Here is a 26918-nt window from a genome sequence, read left to right as displayed (position 1 = left end):
AATAATATATATTTATAGATGTATATAAATTTTAACTTAAACATTTGTATTAAAAAATGAGTAATGAAAATACTATGTTTTTATATTAAAATTTATTCACGAAATTAATCAAAATTTATTTTTTTAATTTAATGATGATTAACTCACATATATATATATAATAGAACATAAATATTTGTAACAAATATAATAAGATAACTATATTGATTTTAATAAAATTCCAAAATTCAATTTGTGTAATATTTTATAAAGATAAAAATATAGGTGTATAATTAATTACACTAATTACATTTAAAAAAAAAAAGGAAAAAGAAAGATAATATATTTGTTTATATATTTTTATATGCTAAAATATGAATGAAAAAAATAATTATGATCATTTTTTTTCTGACAAATATATATATTGATATATGCAATTCATTTTTAACATCAGCAAAGAAAAATAAAATTCATTTGAATATAATAAAAAAAAGTGCTTTTCATTCCTCAAAATTATTTTTTTATTTAAATAAACAAGTCAGTTGTAATATATATAAAAAAAAAAAAAAATTTATTAGGTTAAACTTTCATTCTTTAAAAAAAATAGAAAACAGCACTAGTAAAGTACAAATGGGAATTGAAAAAAATAAAGAGGTTTTTGATAAAGACCCCAGTTTTATTAAAGAACGATTAGAAAAATATAATGAATTAAAAGAAAAAAAAAAGGAAGAATTACTAAAAAATAAACATTTTAAAAGACAAATAAATATAGAATTATTAGATGGATCTATTAGAAATGGAGAGTGTTATGTTACTACTCCTTTTCAAATTGCTAGTTCTATTTCAAAAAAACTAGCTGAGGATTCTATTGTTTCAAAAGTTACATATAAGGAAAAAGTAGAGTTAGAATTATGTGATATAGAAGATATAGAAGAAAATAATAGTGACTTAAAAAATAGTAACTGTAATAGTTTATTTTGGGATATGAATGAGCCTCTTCTTGGTAATTGTAAAATAGAATTTCTTAACATTGAAAACGAAGAAGCAAAAAAAATCTTCTGGCATTCTTCAGCTCATATATTAGGTAGTAGTTTAGAAAAATTATTCGGTGGTTATTTAACAATCGGGCCGGCATTAAATGAAGGTTTTTATTATGATATTTATTTAGGAAATTTTTCCATAACTAATGAACATTATAAGAAAATTGAAGAAGAATTTAATAAATTAGTTAAAGAAAATGTAGAATTTGAAAAATTAATATGTACAAAAGATGAAGTATTAGAATTATTTAAATATAACCCATTTAAATTAGAATTAATTAAATCAAAAATACCTGATAATAAAAAAACTTCTGTATATAAGTGTGGTAATTTTATCGACTTATGCTTAGGGCCTCATATAAAAAATACAGGAAAAGTTAAAGCTTTTAAAGTGCTGAAGAATTCTGCAGCATATTGGTTAGGTAATAAAGATAATGAAAGTTTACAGAGAGTATATGGAATTACTTTTCAGAAAAAAAGTGAATTAGTTGACTATATAAAATTTTTAGAAGAAGCAAAAAAAAGAGACCATAGAAATTTAGGAAAAAAATTAAATTTTTTTTTTTTCGAAAAAGATACTTCTCCTGGATCTTGTTTTTGGCTACCACATGGTACAAAAATATATAATAAATTAATTGATTTTATAAAAAGGGAATATAGATTAAGAAAATATGACGAAGTAATTTCTCCAAATGTGTATAGTTGTGATTTATGGAAAACGTCAGGCCATTATCAAAATTATAAAGAGTGTATGTTTATATTTAACGTAGAAAATAAAGAATGGGGTATTAAACCAATGAACTGTCCAGGGCACTGCTTAATGTTTAAGCAGTTAAACTTATCTTATCGTTCTTTACCAATTCGATTAGCTGATTTTGGTGTTTTGCATAGAAATGAAATAACTGGTAGTTTGAGTGGATTAACTAGAGTTAGAAGATTTCAACAAGACGATTCTCACATTTTCTGTTCTTATGAACATATAAAAAAAGAAGTATTAGATACTCTTAATTTTATTTTTTTTGTATATGATTCATTTGGTTTTAAGTATGAATTATATTTGTCTACTAGGCCAAAAAAATTTATTGGTAAAGAATCAACATGGGATTATGCTGAGAATGAATTAAAGGATGCATTAAATTCAGTCAATATTAAATGGAAATTAAATGAAGGAGATGGAGCATTTTATGGACCTAAAATTGATATTTTGTTAAGAGATAGCATTAATAGAACACACCAATGTGGTACGATACAATTAGATTTTCAGTTACCTATTAGATTTAATTTACAATATAAAAACAAAGAATTTGTTACACTTGAAGAAAGTGAAAAAAAAGAAAGTAAAACAGAAAATGATAAAATAGAAGATAATACAATGGAAGAGAAAAATGATGAAAAGGAAGGAGAAGAGGGATTATTAAAAAAAGGATTTGATAGACCAATTATTATACATAGAGCTATACTAGGATCAGTGGAGAGATTTGTAGCTATTTTAATTGAACATACTGCAGGAAAGCTACCTTTTTGGTTGTCCCCAAGACAAGCTATAGTATTACCTATAAGTGATAAATATAATGAATATGCTAATTATATTTCTACAACTTTAAATAATAATTTTTTCGATGTCGAAGTAGATATTTCAATGAACACTTTAAACAAAAAAATAAGAGAAGCTCAATTAAAACAATTTAACTTTATTTTAATAGTTGGTGAAAAAGAACTTTCTACTAAAACTGTTACATTAAGAGATAGAGATGATCCCAATAATCAGCATGTTTATACTATTCAAGAAATTATAGATAAATTCAATAAACTACTTCAAGTTAATTCTCACAAATTTAACCAAGTGCATCCATTCTAATAATAGTACATTTATAAATTATTTACAGTTAAAAAAATAAAATAAAATAAAAATAATAAATTATTATTACTGTCATGTATATTTTATAATTTTATTTTATTATTTTTTTTTTTTAATGATATACAATAATAATTTTCGTATTAATATTTCAAATGAACACTTTATCAGTATATAAGTAAATAGTTATTTCTATTTTTCTTCACATTAAATATATAACATTCCTATATATATGATACTGAGAAGTTTAAAAGAAAAATATATAATTATTTTATTAACAGAAAAAAAAGAAAAGATGTTCTTTAAAAATTTTCATATTTCTAAAAAAGTCTGTATACATATGTGTCTTTTATTATATATATATAAATTTTTTTTTTTTTAACTTCAAACATTGAAAAAAAAAATAAAAAAAAATATTTGAAAAATTAAATAAAATTTAAATGATTTAATTTATTAAAATTATATATTAATTAAAAGAATAAAATTTCTTAAAATTTAAAAAAAAAATTGTTAATTACATATTAAAACTTAATTCAAATTAATTATATAAATATATATAAATTAACTTTGTTCATATTTTTTAATTTCATCATGAACTTGATCGTTATAAGTGCAACTTAAATATTTTATATTGAAAAATATATGACCCATTTTGGAGAATTTATCTACGTCAATTTTAATATTATTTTGTTTATGATAATTCAACATTTTTAAAAGAAATTCTTTTCTTTTTAACCATTGACCAATAGATTCCCATTCTCTCTTAGTATTTGCTTCTGTTAATACTTCTCTTTCTTCTGTTGTGATATTTTCATATGTATTTGCTTGATTATCCATTATTTATAATTCATAATTAATAAAAAAAAAAAATTTAAGAGTATATAAAAAAAGTAAAGATTTTTTTAACTTATCATTATAATTATAGAAAACAATATTTACTAAAATATATTTAATTTTTTTTTTAATGAAAAAATAGGAACATTTTCTTATCTTTATTTTATTATAAAAAAGAATTTTATTTTTATTATTTTGTGAATATACTAATTAATATCTTGCCTCTCTTTTTTTTCCAAAAGATTTTTCTATTTTTTTTTTTTTTTTTTTTTGAGGGAGGATTCAAAGAAAATAAATGTTTTAAAGTTTTAACTTAATTTTTTTTTTTTTCTTATTTTTTTTTTTGTATAATACCTATTAATATATTTTTTTATGAATTAAGTTTTATTTTTCGAAGTATTTTTTTTTTTAAATATCAAAATGATTCTCTAATAATATTACAAAATAAAAAATGGATATATATATGTATAGGTTTGTAAATATTAAGAAATAATTATATATATATATATATATAAAAAAGAAATATTTAAAAATAAGCAAAAAATTTGGAAGCCAAATAAATAGAATTTATTAATTTAAATTTATAAAAAAAAAAAAGGTTTAAGTTTTAGAAGATAAAATTTCTATAAAGAATACAAAAACAACTATCATTTGATATTTTTTTTTAAAAAAAAAGGTTACACACATACAAATTAAAATAAATTTCTACAAATTATATTTTTCTTTAATGGAATAAAAATGAGTTGCATGATATAAAAATAAAACATTATAAAAAATTTTAATTGTTATCTATTTTTAGTGCTCTATGAATGAAAAAAAAAACATATAAATGTTTTATAAGGTATATATATACACATTATGTTATTTAATAGAAGACCAAATACTATATTTTTTTTAGTAAGTATAAAAAAATTGTAAGTTTTACAAAAAAATGTCTTGTTTTTTGTTTTTTGTTTTTCTATAAATTATTGGTTCAACTTTTCTTGTAATGATTCTAATTTTATATTATTTTAAATTAATTTTTTCTACTTAAAATTTTTTTCTTTTGCTTCTATTTGTTCCTAAATTTTAAAAACTATTTTAACATTATTTAAAAAAGAAAGCAAAAAGCAAAAACTAAAAAATAAAGGTGCAATAAGTGCTAAGAGAATCAGAATTTTTTTATTAGATTGTTACTAATTTTTATTTAATATGGTTATTATATTTAAAATTTATTTATATGTATATAAAAATTAAAATAAACGATTATATTATTTTTAATTACTAAAACAAAAAAAAAAAAAGTTTTATCTTCTTAGAACACTCAAAGCGAAATTTTTTTTAGAAAAAAAATTGAAGCTATACAACAGATTGCTCCAACTGAAATGCATGCTTAAGCGAATTGAAAAAAACAAAAAAAAAGCAATGGCACAAACCTAAATTATATATAATTAATGTTTTTTATCATTTTTTATAATATATGTGTATTAAAGTTTTAAATTTTTTGTAAAAATTAATAAACATTATAAAAGTCAAACAAAAAAATATATATAAGAATTATGCCATATAATTAAAATGCCACAAAATTAAAAATTTATTTTAAAAAAGGAAAAAAAAAAAAAAACACTGTTTTAGAATTATAATTAAGGGGAATCTGTTTAGTTTTTAAGGTATCTTTAAAATTTTATAAATATGTTTTTTTCTATATAAATTAGTACAAAAATATTAGTATTAGTATATAGGTGTATATATGTGTATATATGTATAATTTAAATTATATATTTCTTTATATTTCCTCTGTTTTTATAATAAAAATTAAAATTCATCTCTTAATGACTTTTTCTGAGATTTCAGTAAAATACATTTTCGAAGCTAAAATAAAATATTTCATGCAACATTTTTCTATTAGCTAAGCATTTTGTCTATGACACATAAGTAAAAATATTAAAAAAAAAAAAATACTAATTTGTAAGTAATATATTTTTTAAAATAGTAAATAATAATAATATTGATAAAAAAAGTTTTGTAAATAAAGTAGAATAAAAATATATGGAGAACTTATTTTTGTTATATATATTATATATATATTATATTTAAAAAGGCAATAAAATATATTTAGAATAAATTTTTAAAATATAGAAAAGAATAAAAATAATAAAAAAAAAACCTTAATATAATTCTGGAGTTTTTGTAATAATATAGGAGATTTGTAAACATAATATGTTATAAATAATATATATTTTAAAAAAAGAAAAGAAATAATTAATAGTTTAAATATTAAATTTTAGAAAATGGAAAATAATAATTTATCAACAAAAAAAGTAATAGATGAAAATGAAACAAGCATACAAAATGAAAATGATGAAGCAAATGAAAAAAATAATAATTTAAAACTAATTGAACAACTGCAAAAAAAAAAAAACCAACATGATAATGGAATGCCAAATGAAGATAACGAACCTAAAAAAAAAAAAGGGAAGAATGATAATGATGAAGATAATAATGAAACTGAAATTTATGTTCAAAATAATGATGTGTCAAAAGGGTTTCTCTCACCGCCAGCTTTTCATTTAACTGAAATTATGCATAATGAAAATTGTTTTAAAAAAACACAAGGACATATAACAGTAGAGTTAAATGGTGACATATGCATATATGGTGGAATGGTTGAAAATAAATGCATTAACAATTTTATAAGGTATGTACCAGGTATTAATTTGTTTGAAAAAATGCGCTTAAATTCAAATGATATAGAGGGTAGAGCATTTTGTTCAGGAAACGTTATAACTGAAGATAATAAAAAATTTATTATTTTGTTTGGTGGTATAACTGAGAAAGAGAAAATTACTGATGAAACATGTGTATTTGACTTTCAAACCAAAAAATGGAATATTATTAATAATAAAGTTAATCCTTGTCCAAGATATAAGCATTCATCTTTCAGTTTTGAAAATTCCTTATATATTCATGGGGGATTGGATAATAATGAGCAAGTATTATCTGATTTATGGTGTTTTTCAAAGGGTATGTGGACAGAAGTTAATCAAATACAAATAACTCCTGAAGCAAGATATGGACATAGCTTAGTTTTTTCTTTATATGGAAACGCAAGGCTAGCTTTTTTATTTGGAGGTAATAAAAAAGGTTTCAATGGGGCATTATCAGATACTTGGATGTTTAATATAAACACTAACAGATGGAAAGAAATATCAAAAACTTCAGGATGCAAACCTTGTGCAAGATGGGGGTTAGTTTGAGAAATTATAAAAAAAAAAGAAAATTATATATAAAAAAATTGAATTATAAATCATACATATATATACAAAAATGTGTAAATTTATTTTTACTTTTTGATAGACATTCTGCGCAATTATTTGACAATGAATGGATGATAATTTATGGTGGTATTGCAAATGGATGGATTGACAATTATGCTTTATCAGGTAAAACAATAAAAGTTATAATTTTAGTTTCTTTTTATATATTCTAAATATATAAAATTTATATATATATTTTTTTTTTCTTAAGATATGTATGCATTGAATATATATACATTTACATGGTTTGAAATTGATATAAGCACATCAAAGAGTTTTAATAGAGCATATTACGGATCTTTGTGCTTGTTACCTTATAAGAAATCTTTACATATTTTTGGGGGTACTGATCATTCACAAGAATGTTCTGATGCTTTTAGTTTATCACCTCTTGTAACATATGTATCATACAAAGTATTGACAGGAAAAATAGAACAACTAAATGATAAAATGAGAAATTTTGGTTCAACTTGTAATGATAATGAAAATATAGACTTATCAGATTTTGACATGAAAATTAGCGAATTAAAAGAAGAAATTAATAATATAAGTAATATGATGAAAACTTTTGAAACTAAGTTTTACGGTAATATTTTAAATAAATTTATAATTAAAATAAATAATTACCCAAAAAAAACAAAAAAAAAAAAAAAAAAATGTATTTTTAATGAATTCGATATACACATTATATAGAAATTACATTTGTTTATGTAATATTTATATTTCTTCATATTATTATTTTCTTATATTTCATCAGAACTTGAAAAATTAAACGAGCAATGTGAAAAAATACTTTCTAAAGATATCAGTTTGGAAGCTATGGAAAAATTGGAAGAGCGCATAAGAAAACTAGAATTATCTAATAATTCACTTAAGAATGATAATTTAGATAATTAATTACACGTGCCTATGATGTAGTTCAATATATGATTTCAATATTAATAAAACATAATTTATGATCCTTTAGTATTCAGTAATTTCAATTATTTTAAAGGAATTTCAAAAAAAAAAAAACTAATGCTATGTTTTAAATTTTCTCTTTTTTTTTTTCACTTTTAAAAAAATAAAATATCTATTAAATTTATGAGCTATGAAAAAAATTCAATATATTTTCTTAATTTATATTTTTCTCATTTTATTTTTTTTTTTATTTCTTTATTTAATTCTTTTTTTTTTTTAAATATTTCCACCTATAATTATGTAGAAAAGCTTTTAATTATTTTCTTAATTTTTTCATGTTTTTAATTCTTGCACTTACTAAATTTTTAAATATAGCAACAGAACAAATTTTTTTTAAGATGACAACTATTTTTATTTGTAAAGAAAAATATCTTTCTTAAATATAAGCCATATTTTTTTATTTTATTTTTTTTAAAATAAAAAGATTCTTTTAAAAAAAAAAGGATTCTTTAAAAAAATAAAAATAAAAATAAATAAATGACGTTGATTTTAGATAATGTTGCATGATGCACACATCGTAAGTTGTATAAAAAAAAATTTTAATTTAAATTATTACAAATAAAACCCAAATTAATTATTTTAAAACATTTATTTCAAATTAACTTATATTTGCCACTAAGTAAAATGAAATATAAATTTTAATTTTGTTTTATTTCATTTTTTTCATATATTTTTATTTATTTTTTTATTTTTTTTTTTAATTAAATAATATTTACGAAATGCATATTTTAGAGAAAATTCAATTACAAAAAAATGACAACTAATAGATTCTTTAATTTAAAAAGAGATGATTCATATCTGGCAAAAATTACGCATGATACTATAGTATATGGAGAAAATTTATTTAAAATAATTTCAAAGACATTTACAAATCATAAACCTGAAATTAAAAATGAAATTACAAGGGACTCTTCTGATTCCATCTCTTTTTGTTCTGAAGTTCTTCCTTTTTATTGTAAATCGGAAGTAATACATCAAGGATCTATTTTCAACGTTCGTTTTGGTCATTCAAGTATTTTATATAATAATTTCATTTATATATATGGAGGTAATCAGCAAATTTCTAATTTCGATCCAAAATTAATACAGTATAATATTGGTAATAACAATTAAAAAAAAAAAAAAAAAGTATATTAATATGCTTATGTATTTACATGTATTTTTTTTTTTTTTCTTTCTCTATAGATACTCAAATTTTTAAAAAAATAGATGAAATAAATCAACCTAAACCACGCTATTTTGCAACATTAAATTTAATATATTCAAGTGAGTTAAATGAACATTGTTTATTTCTTTATGGGGGAAAGAGAGATTCATATATTACAAATGATACTTATATTTTTATTATAAATAAAAGTACCTGGAAACGTATCAATACTGAATTTTCTCCACCACCACTTTATGGCCACGTTTCTTTTAAATATAAAAATATTGTCTTTATTCATGGAGGTATAAGGGATTTAAAAAAAAAAAATTGTTAGAAGCATCTTTGTAATTAAGATTTTTATAATACATATATATATATTTATTTTGTGTTTATTTTATTTTATTCTACTTTATTAGTCTTTTTTTTTTTTTATATTTCTTCATTTGAAAAATAAAATTTTCCTATTCACTTTAATAGGATATATGGGGAACTCAAAAACAAATAATGATATATGGTGCTTTTTTGAAGAAGAAAAAAAATGGGTAAAAGTTATGAGTAAAAGAGAATATTACAAAAGAGATGCCTCTAAACCATATGGTAGATATTTTCACTCATGTGCTCTTTGTATTTCTAATCAAGGAAATGATATAAAGGTTTATATATTTGGTGGATTAAATGATAATCATAAGTGTGTGCAAGATGTTTTTTGGTCTTATTCATTAAATAATGGAAAATGGAACCATATTAAGAATTCTATCGGTGAAATGCCTATGGAAAGATTTGGGTTAAGACAAAATAATATTAAAAATTTTATAAATATAATATTTTCTTTTTAATATTATCAATATTTATTAATATAATTTATTTTTATATTATCGTAAAATTTTTTTTTTTTTATCCATATATAGCCATAGTTCAATAGTTTTAAATGGAAGATGGTTTATTGTATTCGGTGGATATAATTCTACCTGGTATTGCAAGCCACAACTTTTAGGTATAAAAATTATAAAAATTTCATGTATTTAAAATTATATTAAGAGACTATGCATATATTGTTTTGTTTTATTTTTTTTTCTTTAGATATACATGCTTATGATATAAAATTAAATACTTGGTCAAACCTAAATGTTTATGGTATGTCACCAGTAACTCATCATTTTTATGGAAATATTGTTCAAATGGATGAAAATGGTTATTTTTTTGTTTTTGGTGGTTTAAGAAATAATGAACCTTGCTCTAATGTATATAAATACACTCCCTTATTTGCATCGCATTATTTTAAGTATGAAATATAAAAAAAAAAAAAAATTTTAATATATATAAATTTATCATACATTTTGTTATTATTATTTTTTTTTATATTATAGAATTCTAAATAATAAAATAGATGAATTACATAAAAGAGTAGATTCTGTTGGTATCAATCCAAAAAAAGTATTAAATCCTTTACTCAGAAAAGAAATAAAAGAAATAAAAGAATTCTTAAGTGGAATTACCTTAACATTTGTTAGATATATTCAATTAATAAGTGATATAAATGAAAAAGTAAAAATTTCCAATAAACTAGCCAAAATAGATTATTCACGTTTATCAAAAAGGTTCGAATCTCATGAAAAATATTATCAAGACTTAAAAAGAAGAATTCAAGCATTGGATAACACCACGGTAGATTCCTTAAGTAAATTAGAAGAGGAATTACCAAAAGATATCAATGAAAAAGATAATGTAACGAATCAAAGTCCCAATTCTTCATTTTCTAGTGAAGAAAATAATGAAGTAAATTACGAATCATTAGTATATGAAGGAATTAATGAAAATAAAAAGGAATGAAACAAAAAAAAAAAAGAAGTGAGAAAAAGATAACATCAATTTAATGAATTACTAATCATTCCTGTATTTAATTACAACTATTTTTAAGTCATAGATCAAACAGAAAGTTAAAAGTGGTAATAAATAAATTTTTAAATTATATGATAAACATAATAAATGTACAATATATTAAATTGACAAATTGTGATAAACAACTAAAACATATAGATACCATTTATTATTATTATAAAATGAAAAAGGTGAACAAAATAGATTATTATCAAAAACATAATTTATATTTAAAAATATACATTTAAAAAAAAAAAATTAGCAAAATTTTAACTTTTCTTTATTAAATATATATTACAATTAATCTTAAAATGCATATTTTTAATTTTTTTTCCTTAAATTTTTTTTCCTTTTTTTTTTTTTTAAATATAAACAATCTATTTATTTATGATACTATTACGATATTTATTCTAATAGTAAATAATTTTTTTTAAATTTAAAATTTTAAATTAATATACTAATTTTTTATTTTTTAGTTTCATTGGGTTTTTAATTCATATATTTTCCACTTTTTTTTCATATTTAATAATTTAGTGTCAAAATCACTGCAGCTATATTGATATTACTATATTACTATTTTTTTTTTTTTTTTTATTATTAAATCCTTGTGCTTATAATTGTGAAATATTTTGTATTTAAATTTTACCAATAAAATATATATTTATAATCAAAAAAATATATACATATATATATATTTATATATATTATTAAATTTTCGAATAAAAGTCACTTTAATTTTTAATTTATTTTAAATTTAATTAAAGAATATTTTTTTTTTTTAAATGTTGTATTTTTAATATTTTTAAAAAAATTATTTTTTTTTATTCATTTTATTTGACTTTGATTTTTTTTTTTCCTTTTTTTTTTTTTTTAAATGCGCGCACTAAAAAGATAAAAATTTAATTTTTAATGAGTTCTTGAGTTTATTATTATTATTTTTTTTTTTTTTTTTCTCTTTACATAAAATATTTAAGAATCAAAAAATTTCCTTTATAAATTTAATTAAAATTTTTTTTTTCTTTTATAAAAGTAAAACAAACAATTTAAGAATCAAATATATATATGTATATGTACATGTAGAATTTTTTTTCTTTTCTTCTTATATTCTAAGAAAATGGTTTTTATTCCAGTTGAAGTAATTTTTAAAAAATTCCCAAATTTTTCCAAAGATAGAGTAACATTTTTAAGGCGATATAGGTATTAAGAAAGAAGAAATAATGAAATATACATATAATTTAAAAAATAGAAATTTGAATGAATAAAATATTCATAAAACATATCAATTGTGTAATATTCTATTTTATAAATGAAATTTTACAATAGAGTTATTATTTTTTAAGATTTAAATATATATAATCCTTAATATGAAATGGTTTTTTATTTTTTATTAAAATTTAAGAATATATATTATACTACAGTCATATGCATTTTTGATAATTTATCTTATAAATATATACATGGAATTAATATTATAAATTTGTTTTTTTGTTTAGTTTTCTTAGTTTAATTTTAGGTGGATTATTTGTTTATAAAGCTCATAAACCAGATTTTAGTATAAGACATTATAGTCCTTCTTATTTTTATAAACACCATTTAGACAAGTTAAAAAAAAAAGGGATAATCGATGAAGAAAAGTACAATAAGTATTTGAATAATTAATAATGAAGATAAATATTTATTTTTAGAAAGAATAATTTCCATAAAAAATTGATTTGTTCAATTATCTAAGAAAAGAAATATTATATTTTTTCTTTTTTTTTATGAATATATATATTCATTAGCTTTTAATGCTTATAAGAAATAATTTAAATTTTTACAAATTATGTTAAATTTTTTCCCTTTCTTATAAACTGTTATTTTGTGTATTATTCATAAAAAAAAGTATATTCATTTTTTTTTTTTTCAAACGAAAATTTATCTATTATCTTTATTCTTTAGAAAACATATAACAAATATATTATTCCTATTTTTACTTTATTTCTATTTTATTTTACCTTTTTTTTGTTTTTTGATTTTTTTTTTTTTTTTTTTTTTGATTTTTTTTTGAAATTATATAACTATTATCAATAATAAAAATCTTTGCTTACTTTTAAAAATAAAATATTAACATTAATTGTGTATTTAACGTATAAAAAAAGAATTTTAAATTAAGATAGAAAAAATACGAATTTTAGTTAAAACATTTAATATCGAATAAACTTTTTATCTATATTCATACTACATCTATTATAAAAATTTGATAAAAAAAAATATTTTTTTACAATAATAAAAAATAATATAAAAAATAATTATTAGATATATACTAATTAAAAAAATTGAAGTTAGTAATAAAATGGATAATTTTTTTTTTGAAAAAATGCTACTGTAATTTTAAAGTTAATTATATATTCATACAATTTCTTTTTAAAGCATATTTTAACTTTTTTTTTTTTTTAAATATATTTTTTATTAATGTATTATAAATTTTACATTTTTTTTTTTGAAATTAAATAAATCAGCACTAAGTTTATAAAGATACAAAAACTTAAATGTTTCATTGAAAATATTAACAATTTCAAAAATATATAAAAAAATTATTTTTTTCATTAGAGTGATTGATAAATTTATTAAGGATGTGATGTTGATAAATAATCTTTGTAATAAAATGAGATAAATAAAATAGTACAAAACATTGTTTTTAATCTCCCTATTTTTTATGTATTGGTTTTTTTTTTCATTTATATACTTTCATATTTACATTTTATTTTTTTTTTAACTATATATAATTTCATAAGTATTAAAAAAAGATAAAATAAAATAATCTCAATATAGGCTTATAGTAAGATTAAAGAGATAGTTATACTAATGACAAATTATTTCAGAATAAAGATAAAAAAGGAATAATAAAAAAAAGAAAAAAAAAAAAGCTATATATTTAATAGAATAAAGAAAAGGCAGAAGAAATATAAAATTTATATATATATATATATATATATATATATGAAGAATAAAAAATAGAAGAAAAAAAAAATACAAAAGAAAAATATATTATATATGAGAAGTAATAAAAATGAAACTAGTATCATTTTTAATGAAATTAACTAATGAAAATGTTACTATAGAATTAAAAAATGGGACATTAATCACTGGTATTATAACAGGAGTAGATATAAAAATGAATACACATATGAAAAATGTCAAAGTTGTGATTAAACACAAAAATATTGGTGAATATAATGTTAATAACAAACAATTTTTATCATTAGAGCACGTAACTATTAGAGGTAACAATATAAGATATTTTATTTTATCAGATAGTTTGCCTCTTGATACTTTATTGGTTGATGATACACCGAAGCAAAAAGTTTCAAAAGATAAATCTTTTTCAAATAAAGAAAGAAATAAAGGAAGAGGAAGAGGTAGAAAAATTGCTAAAAGATAATATTGTAGTTTCATTAATTTTGATTAAAACAATAAGTAAAAATAAATTAAAATTATAAAAATTGAATATTTTACCATCTATATATAAATATTTCTATTTTTTTTTTTTTTTTTTTTTATTTTCCTCTATTTCTTTATTTTATTTTATTATTTACATCTTTTTTTTTTTTTTTACTAAGTATAAAAACAATGTGTCATTTCATTGTTACTAATTATTAATTACAATGTCTTTTAATTTGAATATTTTTTTCTTAAATAATATTTAATATATTTTTTTTTTAATTATTTTTGTGTAACTTTTTTAAATTACATTTTATAACCCTCTTTTCTTACAAAGATATAGTACATAAAAGCATTTTAAAATTTTGAAATATCCTTTATTAAAGATTAAATACGATTTTCTCCATTTTAAATGTTAATATATATTTTTATAATAAAAATATTTTCAATATTTTAATTAAAATTTTTGAAAAAAAAAAAAAAAAAATAGCAAAATTCAAAAAGATTTAAGTATAATAAAATTTTTAATGTTAAAATAATTGTAACAATTCACAGTATTGTATACAAGAATATTTTTTGTTTATTTATAAAGCTCTTTTTTCAATTTAGAATATATTTCTTCTGTATTTATTTCTATTTTTATTATTTTTTTTTTTATGTATAGATAACTTTTTTAAAAAATAACTTACAAGAAAAAAATGTAGATGCTCAAAATAAGCATGTTTTATAAATGTTTCAACTTTTAAAATTTTATGAAAATAAAAAAAATTCAACATAGAATTTGCTTTTTCATTTTTATCTACGAAAAAAAAAAAAAAAATTAAAATTAAAATAAAATAAAAATAATTTTTATAAATATGAATATTAAAAATATAATACATAAAAATAAAGATAGATTTATATAAATAAATATATAAATGAATCTTTATTTTTTCATTTTTAAAGTAAATATTGTGACTTTAACAATATAAATTTTGCTAACAATAAAATTTATATTATTCTACAATTGACAAATAAAAAATAATTTTAAAGATAATTTATCTTCATAGAAATATATATATATACTTTCTTAATATGAATATAACTTGCATACATTTAATTTTTAATTTTAAATAAATGAAATAAAAACGAAAACACATATGCTTATGCATACATATATATATGGATATATATATATATATTAATGTTTATATACATGTATTTATATTTTAATTTATTATTAAATATATATATGAAAGAAAAATAGCATATTTTTTAAAAAAAAAATTAGTGTAAAGGAATATAGAATGAAGAATCTATTAAATAATGTAATTTTAAATTTTAAATTTAGTAATAACTTAAATTTCAGAAGATTTTTTTCTAGTAAATATGAAAAACATATATTGTTTACTAAAAATATAAGTGAGAAGAATTTTCGTATATATAATGAAAATATTACTGGATACATAAATTCATCAAAAGATAAAAAATATTTCTCTACTTTTATGAAAAATGTTATAGAGCAGGTGAAGTCTATTTAAATATTTTTCTCACATAAATCATAAATTTTTAACAATTCATTAATATGTGATAACATAATATTTTAATTATAATTTTTTTTTTTTTTTCTTTAATTAGGTTAAGAAAGATATGAAAGAAAATAAGCAATATCAAGAGGCTTTAAAGGAGCTAAAAGAAAAAACTGAAATAAATGATAAAACTATAAAATTAAAAAAGAAAATTGAAGAAAATATAAATTTTTACAAAAATATAAAAGAAAAAAATATTGAAGCTATAAAAATATTATATAATGACGTTCATAATTTTGTTACATATTGTTTTGAAAATAACTATATATTAAAACATAGTAAAAATGCAAGTATTCAATTTTTTTTTATTTTAAGAAATTTTATAATAAATTATTCAGAAAAAATTGCTCAGTTAAAAGAAAAATGGAATGACAACAGCGCCTTTGTCCGATTAGATAAATGGAGACAAGAAATGGCTATAAAAAGATATAAAAAAAAAAATAAACAAGAAAATGAAAAAATAAATGAAAATGATTTATCTGAAAAAGATTCTCAAGAAAAAATTGGGGATAATATGAATGTAAATGAAAAAAATGTTAATGAAGAAAATCCTGAACAAAAAGAAAACAATGAATTAATTTTAGCATATGAATCGGCATGGGATAAATTTGGAAGTAAATTAAAAGATATGCCATTCTTAAATAATTTTTTTGAAAATCCAATTTTAGGAAAATTGTTTGGAGAAACAGAATTAGCTGCAGCTCTAAGAGAAATGAAAATGTATGATAAAAATTTTAAATTATCTGAACTTATGTATTTATTTGAATATGTTATATCAAAGCATATTGTAGAGTCTTATTTAGTTGGAGATGAAGAAACATTAAGATTACATTGTGGTTCGTCAGCTTTTAATTCTCTTAATGCTAGTATAAATGAAAGAAAAAAAAAAAAAGTTTATTTAGATACAAATGTTTTGATTTACAAAAATCACGAACTTAAGGGAGCTCAAAGAATGGAAGAAAGTTCTCCTTGGTTTATTTTTACTTTTCATACACAACAAATAAATTGCTTAAAGAATAAAAATGATGAAATTATTGAAGGGAAAATAGATGATATAAGAGAAGTTGTGTATACTATAGCTTTATCCAAACATCCTGAACCTGAAAAAGAAGGTTTATTATATCCATATATAGTAAGAGAATTTGCAATTATTGGGAATACGCCTTCTTGGTAAAGTAATAAAAAAAAAAAAAATAGTTCAAATAGATGAAAAAATAATAAATAATTATAACAGTATTAATTATATATTGGATATTTCTAAATATTTATTATCTGTAATCATTATATTGATAAATAATTATATACTTAAGACACTCTTCAATTATGTTTACATGCTAAATAAGCTTGCCACAAGATAAAAATTTAAAAAGGGAATATATATCTTCGTTATAATCGTAACTTTGAAATTGTAAATATTCTTACAATTAAACATTTATATACATTTTTTTTTTTATTGTAATTATTCTTTAAATTTTAAAAATTGTATTTTTTTAAATAAAACTTGTTTCAAATTAAAAAGGCTATAATTAAAATTTTTTAATTTGATTTAAATTTTTTTTTTTTTTTTTATTTATAAAAATTTATGTATTTAATTTGTTAAAAAATTCATATACACATGTAATTTATTTTCCTTAAAATTTTTTTAATTAAAAAATAATATAATGTGATAACAAAATTTGAAATGAATATTTAGAATTAATAAAAAAAAAAAAAAAAAAAAAGCCAATGATAAGTATTTATAAATTTTTATTTAGTGTTTTAAAATAAAATATTTTTGGTAAAATAATATAGGAAAAAAAAAAAAAATTAAAGACAAATATTTGATAATTTTTCTGATCAAGAAAATTTATATAAAATTGAAAATGAATTATATGTAATTCAATACACATATAAAAGTTATAAATTTATACAAAATAAGTATGTACAAACATACTATTTTTCAAAAATGTAAATATTAAAATAATCACAAGTATTTTTATATACCAATATACTTATTTTACTCCCTTTTTTTAACTAAAAAAGTAAAGACTATCTCTAACTAATGATATATCTAATTCTCCTTGCCCAGGGGGAGGAGATATTTTTGTTGCAAATTTTCCTAATCGGATTTTAAAGTTTTGATAAATATTTTCTAATATAGGATCATCATATAATGTTACAAAAGAATCTCTAATAAACTTATTCATAATATCTACATTACATGCATGCGCCCAATAAGAATCATGTACAGCAGCAAAACTAAAATTATTTTCAATTAACATTTTTTCAGCTGTCATCATTAAATGAGAGGCATCTAACGAATGAACAAAGTTTGGTGGAAAACCTAATCTTTGCTTATTTTTATGCAATAAACTATTTTTATACGATATTACACTAACTGTTTGTAAAGGAGTATTTACTAAAATTCGATTTCCTAATCTATAAGGTTGTTCACAAGGTAAGCCTATTGGTGAAAGCCAAGTAATAGGAATATTTAATTCATTCGTCACTTTTGATAGGTTATTAAACCATTTTTTGATAATCATTGCTCTTTTAAATATTTCACTTATTGATTCGAATATATAATTTGCAATGTATTGAGATAATTTATTAATTATATTTTTATCTAAATCTTTCCCTATCATAGTCTGAATTTTCCCTTTAACTTGATTCTTCGCACCTATTGATGTAACTCCATAGCATATAGTCATTATAGTTTGTTTAACAACTTTTCTTTTTAATAAATCAAATTTAAAACAATAACCAGCATATATATTCTTGTTTAAGTCATTTTTAATCTTATTTATAACAATATCTAAAACAACAGAGTAAATATCTTGTGGTTCATCACATGGAATAATGTTCACAGCTTTTCCTCCATCTCTATCCCTTCCTAAAGCTGCATAATGCTGTAATCCATTACATGTTCCATCTTGCTGAACAGGAATATTGCTTTTATATTTAGAAGAATCGGAACACTGCAATGCTTTCGTCAGATCAATAGAAACTGCTAGTGCCTGCCAAGGGTTATCTGCTAAACTCCAGAATTCTCTATTTTCAAATGGATTTTCACTTAATTTCTTAATTTTTTCTATATTTTCATCAACCCATTGAATTCTTTTCTCAAAATTTAATTTATCCTTACCAAAATTATTTGCTAAATGAACTTTTAACCAAAATAATCCTTTTTCTCCTATTTCTTTTTCATCATAAAAAACAATTAAACTTCTACATATATCATCACTCATGTGATGCAAATGAGGAGATAAAGGATACATTCTTCCTCTAAAATCTATATTATGAGGAAAATATATCATTTCATTATCTTTTAATGTTTTTGCCACTGCTAATTTTTGTAAAAAAGTTGGCCTTTCACTTATTAAACATTTATTTAATCTATTTATTTCTTCCTTTAATAAATAATATTTTCTTATTTCTTCATTATTATGTATTTTTAAATCAATACTATTAGGTAAACTATAATTTTTATTCAGAGGTATTTTTCCTATTGTTATTCCATTTAAATATGCATATTCAATATAGTGTAATATTTCCTTATTTATCTTCCATTTTACATTACCTATCTCTGATACAATATTTTTTATTCTTGTCAAATTACAAACATTTATATTAAATAAAGGTTTAATATTACATCTTATAAAATTATTTTTTAATAATAACATTCCTCCTTCTGAATCTGTCCACCTTTTAGGCTTACATATCATAGGCAAATAATTTAAGGGAATATGAGAATTAATCGCATTATTTAATAAAAAATTAGCACAGCATTCTCTCATATGTATGACCCCATACCAATTGTTATTCTTCCATATATATGAATGGATAAATACAGGTAATTCTATTTTACTTTTATCTTTTTTTGATCTATATAATATTACTTCTTTATTTTTTAATTTTTCTTTCTGTTTTTTGCAAAAATTATTCTCTTTTGATTTCTTGGTTTTTTTATTTTTATCTTTTGAATGTATTATCTCTTTTTCTATATCGTTATTTGCATTTTCTGAATCATTTATATTATTAATATTATTTAATCTTTTTATATTTTGTATATAATTAGTATTATTTACATCATATGTATCAACTCTAATAGTTCCATCTATTTCACCGTTTTTTCTATATTCCCCATTGTTTAATATTAAAATATCATTATCTTTTTTAACTTTATCTTTTTCTGAATTTATTATTTTATTATTTTCATTATAATCTTTTTTCAATGATTTTATTATATCTCCCTTTTTATTTCTATCAACAATCATAAACTTTAAGGAGTTTGATTCTTCTTCATAATATTTTTGATAGTTCAATTCCTTTTTATATTTGCAATCTGAATGTAATATTTCTCCTTTATTTTTAGCCATTTTATGTAAAAATAAATAATACTTGTATTCCTTTTTATATTCTTCTTTGGCTGTATTTATATCAACATCAATTTTTGCATTGTCTATTAACATTTTTAATAGCAAACCACCAATTGATGCCTTTTTAACAGAATTCCATTGAATTAAATCAAAATTATTATTTAAAAATAAATTCTCTTCATTTTTTAGGTCTACTTTGCCTTTGTTATCTACTTCAATTTTATTTTTATCACTATCTGTTTCAAACTTGCTCTTATTTTCCATCATTTTACTTTTCTTTATTTTTTCTTTTATTTTATTTAGCATTCTATATTTTTGAAAATGAGAAAAAGAAACATTGCCTTTATTTTTTTTTATGAAATTGTATAACAAATTATTTTTTTCTAATAATTGAAAATTCAGTTCGTTATTAATTTCCTCCCCAATTTTTATAGCTATATGGGTGAATAAAGATTGATAAGCATATGCTTGTTCAAAGTTTTTTGATTGGGTTATAACGTTATTAGAATATTTTTTTTTTAAAGGATTAAATGTGTATTGAATTGCCCATTTTACCGTTATGATGGCTAATAATTTTTCTTCTATTAATTCAGGAAAAAAAGATTTTTTATTTTTTTGCTGTTTTTCTTTATAATTAACAATTTTTTTTTCTAATTCATTAACCCAATTCAAATATATTTTACATAATCCTTGTATTTCTGTTATTTTTTTTAAATCATGTAAATTAGAAACAAATTCTTCTGCTTCTTCAATGGCTTTTTTATATGAAGATCTTTCTATTAGCATTTGTCTTCTTATATTTACAATATTACAATCATCATTTATTTCTTCATTCACTTTTTCTTTTTTCCTCAATTGTTCTTCATTTTCTTTTCTTTTATTTATTTCATTATTTTTATTTATGTCTCTATTCTGAACTATTGGATACATATTATCCCCATATATAATTTTTTTTTTTTCTTTAATAAAATTCATATCAAATAAATTATTTATGTTAATATTAAAGTCTTTGCAATTTTCATTTTCACCATCATTGTTTACATCATATCTCTCATTTAATATATTTATTTTATCAATGTAGTTAAAAATTTCCTTTCCACCTATATCGCATATTAATAATCCATTTGCGGTCATATACATATCTAAATTTTCAAAAAAAATAGTTATTTCTTTTTCAATATTTCTTAAATATTTTTTGTTTAATGTATTAATATACATCATAATTTGATTCCTTTTTTCTGTATCTAATTTTTTAATTGATAATATTAAATTATGTAACTCATTTATAATTTTCTTATCCAAACATTTATCATCGTAGTGTTTTTCTTCCTTTTCATTGTTATATTTATCACATTCTTTTATATTAGCATTTTTATTTTCTTCAAGTTTAGCATCAACATTAGTTTTGTTCTCATTTACATTATCATTATTTTTTCCAAGGTTATTTAAGGAATATTTTTCTTCTATTTTTTCTTTTTCAAGAAAGTTTTTTTTTATATTATTATCATTTCTCTTAGCATCTTCTTCATCATTATTTTTGTATATAGATTTTAACTGTTCCTTTTTTTTTATTAAATTTATATTTGTAGATATATTTACCTTTATGAAATATATTGGTTTATGCCCTCTTCTTAAAGTAAATAAATAATGCTTATTTGTTTTTATTAAATTTTTAAAATTACTTAAATTAATATTTAATCTCATTGATCTGATTAGGAAAAAAAAAAAAAAAAAAAGCTATATCATTTTATTTATATTTTCTTTTTTTTTTCTTCATTTTTATTTAAAATATAATTCTTATGTCCATATTGTTGTTCATTAAAAATTATAAGATTAGCATGTTACACTAATATAAAAAAAAATTTTTTTTTTTTGTTATTTTTAATTATATACACTTGAAAAAAAAAATAAATAAATAAATAAATAAAATAAAATAATCATAAAAATATATAGCTCATGAATAAAAGATATTGTAAATTTACTGCAGTTAAAATATAAAAAGAAACACGTTACATTTTGATAATAAATATATTGTTATTTATTTATTTGTATTTTTTAATAAGATGAAATTTATTTTCAATAACTGTAAGGATTTCAATATTGTTTTTTAAAATTGTTTTTTTTTTTTTTAATTTTACTTTCCATATAAATGCAAGCATTATAAATGAAATACTTTTTGTATATGTTTAAGTTTTTCTTTTTTTTTTTTATATAAATTTTTCAATTAATAAAAAAAAGGAAAAGGATGATAATAGAAATTAGAGAGAAACTATCTGTTCAACATCATTTTATTTTTACATAAAAAAAAAAAAAAAATAGAAGAAAAACATAAAGTGCATATTATTTATTTATTTATTTAAATTAATCTTAAGAAAAAAAAAAATATTTTAAAAATTTGTTAAATCATTGAAAAATCAAAAGTATTATTTTTTTTGTGCCTTTAATTTCCATTATTTTATATATATATATATATTGAGAAACATCATCAAATTTTTATTTTAAAAAAAGAAAAAAGAAAGAAAAAAGAGCTTTTTTAATATATATACAATCTTTTTGTTCTATATAATAATTAATCTTTTTATATCATTAAAGCTTACATTTTTACATTAAATATTTTGTATATTTTTGTACTTTTTTTTTTCTTTTTTTTTTTTTCTTTGAATTAATATTTACATAATAAAATTAAATGTTTTAACAATTTTTAAATGTAAAAACAATTACAAAAATTTAGAGAAATTTATGAAAAAAAGAAAAATATATAAACAATTATACACATACATACTTTAAAAAATGGTTACTAAATTAATCAAGTTCATAGTTTTAAGGCCAAGAGGAATTCCTCAAAATTTAGGTATTATATTTTTTTTAAAATGAAAAATTTAAATTTTTTAAAAAAGTAGACAGATGGATATATATATATATATATCTATAGTTAAATTTATATATTTTTTTTTTCATTTATTATAATTTATCATATTTTACAAAATATAAAAGAAAAAAAATTTACACACACTGTTATTGTTTAATAAATAGAATAATTATTTACTTTTTTTATTTTTAAAAGAATTAGAAATAAATTGCAATGAAGTGATTAAAAATCTAAAGCATAAGTTATTTCCAGAAGATATAAATAAAGGTATATTAATAATTTAAAAACTTTTCTTTTTACTGTTTTAATTTTATATTTTATTTTATTTATAAAAAAAATGTTTTAGACTTAAATGTAAGATTAATATATATGGGTAAGATATTAGATGATAAAAAAAAATTAGAAGATTATTTAAATTTTTATCAGAAAGAATTTTTAATAAATAATAAGAAAGGTAATTCCTTAATGAACGAAAACAAAAATGGTATTCAAAATGAAGTGACTAAAGATATAAATAATCAAAATATTTCTAAAAATTATAAGGAAAACATACCCATTACAATTCATGTAAAAATTACTGAAAAATCTTCTTCTGCAAAAAATGGTGAGGATTTAAAAAATAAAGAAATATAATAATTATATGTATAAATAAATATATATTATAAAATTTTTTTTTTTACTCTTTCTATTGATTTTTTCTTTTTTTTTTGTAGAAAATACTGATGGAAAAGGCATGAATACATCTTTAGCTCAATTAAGTTTAATTGTCTTTGTTTCATTGTTATGGTTATACAGATATAATTATTCTAGCATTTTTCCATTATTTTCAACAACAGTCTTATTTATATTTACTGTATTTATTATAACAATTATTTTTCATTCTTATTTAATTTTATTCTTTAAAATTACCTTTAAAGTAGTATCAACAATTTATCAAATCATTAAGCATTACATAGTGCGTATTTATACATATATCATTCAAAAAAAAGAGAAATTCAGTATTAAAAAGAAATTAAAAAATGGTGAAACTGACAATAGAAATTTAAAGGAAAACTAAATGATATATATTGCTTTTTATCCAATATATTTTATAAATTTTTTTTGAGCCATTATATATCTACTTTTAATTTTTTTTTTTTTTTTTTATATATATTTCTTTTTATGTAATTGTATTTATTAATATATAATTTAATTTTTATTTCTTGAAGTTATTTTTTTTTATTATTATTTATCTTCTATATTAATATAAAAATATTCTATATGTACGTACATATATATATCATCAAGAAATATTCATAAAATATGAATTTAAGAAATTTAAAATTTAAGTTGTCAAAATGTAGATTTTAATTCTTATTTTATTTTATTTTTTATTTTTTTTTTTTTTATTATTATTTATTATAATTATCTTTATCCTTGTTTTTTTATTTTATTTTTTTTTTTTCTTTAATTATATTTTAATATATTTAATTTCATTTTTTTTTTTTTTAAGTTTTAAAAAATACAAGTATAAAATGAAAACGGAAAAAAAAAAAAGAAAAATCTAATAGAAATAAAATATAAGATATATATAAGTATTATTTATATGTGTGCATTTAATAAAATAATAAAATGTATAAATTTTTCATTAAAAAATTTAAAATATGTAAATATATTTAGTCTTTTTTTAGTTTTATATATTGCATAAATTATTTTTATTTGCATATAATATTTTTTACATAAACTTTTGATTTAAAATAATTAAAAAAAAATAAAAAAATAAAATAAAAACACAATTAAAAAAAATATATATATTTTTTAAATTTATTGAAAAATAAAGATTTTTTTTTTAAATATATATATATGAAATATTCAAATAGCCATTTAGTTTACAACAAAAGTAAAATTTAAATGAAATTTACTATTCTTATATATATGTATAAATAAATAAAAAAAAAAAAATGTCATGTATCCTTATTGAAAAGCTTTTAAGAAAGCTACTAATTTTTTTTCGTTGAATGATTTGTTAGTATCATAAATAGCTTTGTTTATATTATCAATTATTTTTTTTGATTCTTCATCTCTAGGAGTAAGTTTTGATACTTCATCATCATTGACATAAAAACCAAATCTATTATTTATGTTATGAAATAAATTTAGCAAATCATTGTAATCATTTGTATTTAATTTATTTATATTCATATTACACTTATTAATTATATTTTTTATTTTGTCTACTTCTTCTTTTTGTATTGCATACTGATTTAAATATTCTTCTTTTTTTAATTCGTACTGATTAAGAATATTTTTTATAAGAGGATTTTGCTTGTTTAAACTTTTAATAGAATCTAGTTCATTTCTTACGTGATTAATTAATGTATCATTTTCATTAATATTTCTTATATTATTGATACTATCATTTAATATAGAATTATAGAAATTATTATCCGTTTTTATATTGTGATATATTTTTTTTATAATTTCTTCTAATAGTATGTTTTGTAAAGAATTCTTATAATTCATTTCAATGTTGTATATTTCATTTAATTTTTTTTCTAAATTTTCCTGAACTTTCTTTTTCTGTTCATTTATATAAGCTTTTCTGTAATTATTTATTAATTTATTAGAATAATCTTTAAAATTTATCAAATTTGAGCTACAATCAGTATCTTTAGAATATAACTTTAATTGATTATAAATAATGTCTTCAGCTAATAATTTATTATTCATATTTTGTTCTATCATTAAATTCTTTTCTTTATTTAAAAAATTCCAAATATCTTTATAAAAATAAGAGGCTAACATATAAAAAACTGAAAAAAAGGGAATTGTTTTTGACAAAAACCATGCATTACTTAATACAACATTATTTAATCCAAAGTATAAAAATACAAATATTAATCCATATGAAGATAACATATTTTTATCTTTTAAAAATTTTAGATGAAAAAGCTTTTCAGGATACTCACTTCTTTTTTTTAAGCAAAATTTATACACATCTTCTTCATCTAATTGAAATAAAACAGATATCTCTGGATAGTGAAACTCATAGTTGTTATTAAAAGCCAAATCAAAAGCATTCATTTCTTTTTTTGAGTATCCATTTATAAACATTAATTCTAATAGCTCTTCTTTCGTTAAATATACATCTTTTTCTATTGTTAAACCATTTTCACATCTTTTTGCGAATTCAATAAAATCCTTATTTCTATTTTCTAATGATGTTATTAATTTCAAAAAGCGCAAAAATATTGGAATTTTTTTTGTAAAAACATATAAATCTTCTTTATTTGGTCTTGATAAATACAAATCATCATATTTTACATTATTTATATAAGGTAAACTTATTCTATATTTCGTATATACATACTCTTTAGATATTCCCTTACTATTATTAGTGTAGTAACGTTTACTAATAAAATTTATTAGGTTAATCTTATTTTTAATTTTTAACATGTTTATAAACGTATTGTTATATCAAGTAAAAAAAAATAAAATAAAATAAAATAAAATAAAATAAAATAAAATAAAATAAAATAAAATATATATATACATATAAAATGTTTAAATTCTACAAGAGTAAAAATTACGTTTTTATTAAAGTATGTAAAAATATATATATATTTTTTAACTTTTTCTTCTTTATTGCTCTTTTAAAATACTATTTATTCATTGTATTTTAACTATTTTATTCTATACTTTTTCTGTTTTTCTCTTTTAAATTCTATAATTTGT

General features: G+C 18.6%; 10 protein-coding genes across 10 annotated transcripts; 7 read left to right on the top strand and 3 right to left on the bottom strand.

Moving 5' to 3' along the window:
- Positions 1–357: 357 nt before the first annotated feature.
- On the top strand, positions 358–2877 carry ThrRS (threonine--tRNA ligase, putative; the record flags this gene model as incomplete). The annotated part of the gene is made up of 1 exon (XM_028676670.1): positions 358–2877. One exon carries the CDS (start codon positions 358–360, stop codon positions 2875–2877), a length of 2520 nt encoding a protein of 839 aa, XP_028533135.1.
- Positions 2878–3435: 558 nt separating this feature from the next.
- Positions 3436–3711, bottom strand: PRELSG_0922900 (conserved Plasmodium protein, unknown function; the record flags this gene model as incomplete). Its single annotated transcript, XM_028676669.1, has 1 exon — positions 3436–3711. The coding sequence occupies one exon, from the start codon at positions 3709–3711 to the stop codon at positions 3436–3438; it is 276 nt and encodes a 91-aa protein (XP_028533134.1).
- A 2267-nt stretch (positions 3712–5978) lies between these two features.
- Positions 5979–7901, top strand: PRELSG_0922800 (conserved Plasmodium protein, unknown function; the record flags this gene model as incomplete). The annotated part of the gene is made up of 4 exons (XM_028676666.1): positions 5979–6934; positions 7045–7130; positions 7216–7590; positions 7762–7901. 4 exons carry the CDS (start codon positions 5979–5981, stop codon positions 7899–7901), a joined length of 1557 nt encoding a protein of 518 aa, XP_028533133.1.
- Positions 7902–8717: 816 nt separating this feature from the next.
- Positions 8718–10941, top strand: PRELSG_0922700 (kelch protein, putative; the record flags this gene model as incomplete). The annotated part of the gene is made up of 6 exons (XM_028676665.1): positions 8718–9063; positions 9150–9413; positions 9589–9895; positions 10020–10105; positions 10192–10393; positions 10479–10941. 6 exons carry the CDS (start codon positions 8718–8720, stop codon positions 10939–10941), a joined length of 1668 nt encoding a protein of 555 aa, XP_028533132.1.
- Positions 10942–12103: 1162 nt separating this feature from the next.
- PRELSG_0922600 (conserved Plasmodium protein, unknown function) lies at positions 12104–12648 on the top strand (the record flags this gene model as incomplete). Its single annotated transcript, XM_028676664.1, has 2 exons — positions 12104–12186; positions 12483–12648. 2 exons carry the CDS (start codon positions 12104–12106, stop codon positions 12646–12648), a joined length of 249 nt encoding a protein of 82 aa, XP_028533131.1.
- Positions 12649–14038: 1390 nt separating this feature from the next.
- On the top strand, positions 14039–14410 carry SNRPD1 (small nuclear ribonucleoprotein Sm D1, putative; the record flags this gene model as incomplete). The annotated part of the gene is made up of 1 exon (XM_028676663.1): positions 14039–14410. The coding sequence occupies one exon, from the start codon at positions 14039–14041 to the stop codon at positions 14408–14410; it is 372 nt and encodes a 123-aa protein (XP_028533130.1).
- Positions 14411–15695: 1285 nt separating this feature from the next.
- On the top strand, positions 15696–17151 carry TIM44 (mitochondrial import inner membrane translocase subunit TIM44, putative; the record flags this gene model as incomplete). Its single annotated transcript, XM_028676662.1, has 2 exons — positions 15696–15914; positions 16027–17151. The coding sequence occupies 2 exons, from the start codon at positions 15696–15698 to the stop codon at positions 17149–17151; spliced, it is 1344 nt and encodes a 447-aa protein (XP_028533129.1).
- Positions 17152–17986: 835 nt separating this feature from the next.
- Positions 17987–22039, bottom strand: mtRNAP (DNA-directed RNA polymerase, putative; the record flags this gene model as incomplete). Its single annotated transcript, XM_028676661.1, has 1 exon — positions 17987–22039. One exon carries the CDS (start codon positions 22037–22039, stop codon positions 17987–17989), a length of 4053 nt encoding a protein of 1350 aa, XP_028533128.1.
- A 1086-nt stretch (positions 22040–23125) lies between these two features.
- Positions 23126–24261, top strand: PRELSG_0922200 (conserved Plasmodium protein, unknown function; the record flags this gene model as incomplete). Its single annotated transcript, XM_028676660.1, has 4 exons — positions 23126–23186; positions 23400–23471; positions 23551–23808; positions 23918–24261. The coding sequence occupies 4 exons, from the start codon at positions 23126–23128 to the stop codon at positions 24259–24261; spliced, it is 735 nt and encodes a 244-aa protein (XP_028533127.1).
- Positions 24262–25157: 896 nt separating this feature from the next.
- Positions 25158–26639, bottom strand: PRELSG_0922100 (vacuolar membrane protein-related, putative; the record flags this gene model as incomplete). Its single annotated transcript, XM_028676659.1, has 1 exon — positions 25158–26639. The coding sequence occupies one exon, from the start codon at positions 26637–26639 to the stop codon at positions 25158–25160; it is 1482 nt and encodes a 493-aa protein (XP_028533126.1).
- Between the last annotated feature and the right edge of the window lie 279 nt (positions 26640–26918).

The sequence above is a fragment of the Plasmodium relictum genome, assembly GCF_900005765.1.
Source record: "Plasmodium relictum strain SGS1 genome assembly, chromosome: 9".
Lineage (NCBI taxonomy): Eukaryota > Apicomplexa > Aconoidasida > Haemosporida > Plasmodiidae > Plasmodium > Plasmodium relictum.
This window is presented reverse-complemented; position numbering and strand designations above follow the sequence as displayed.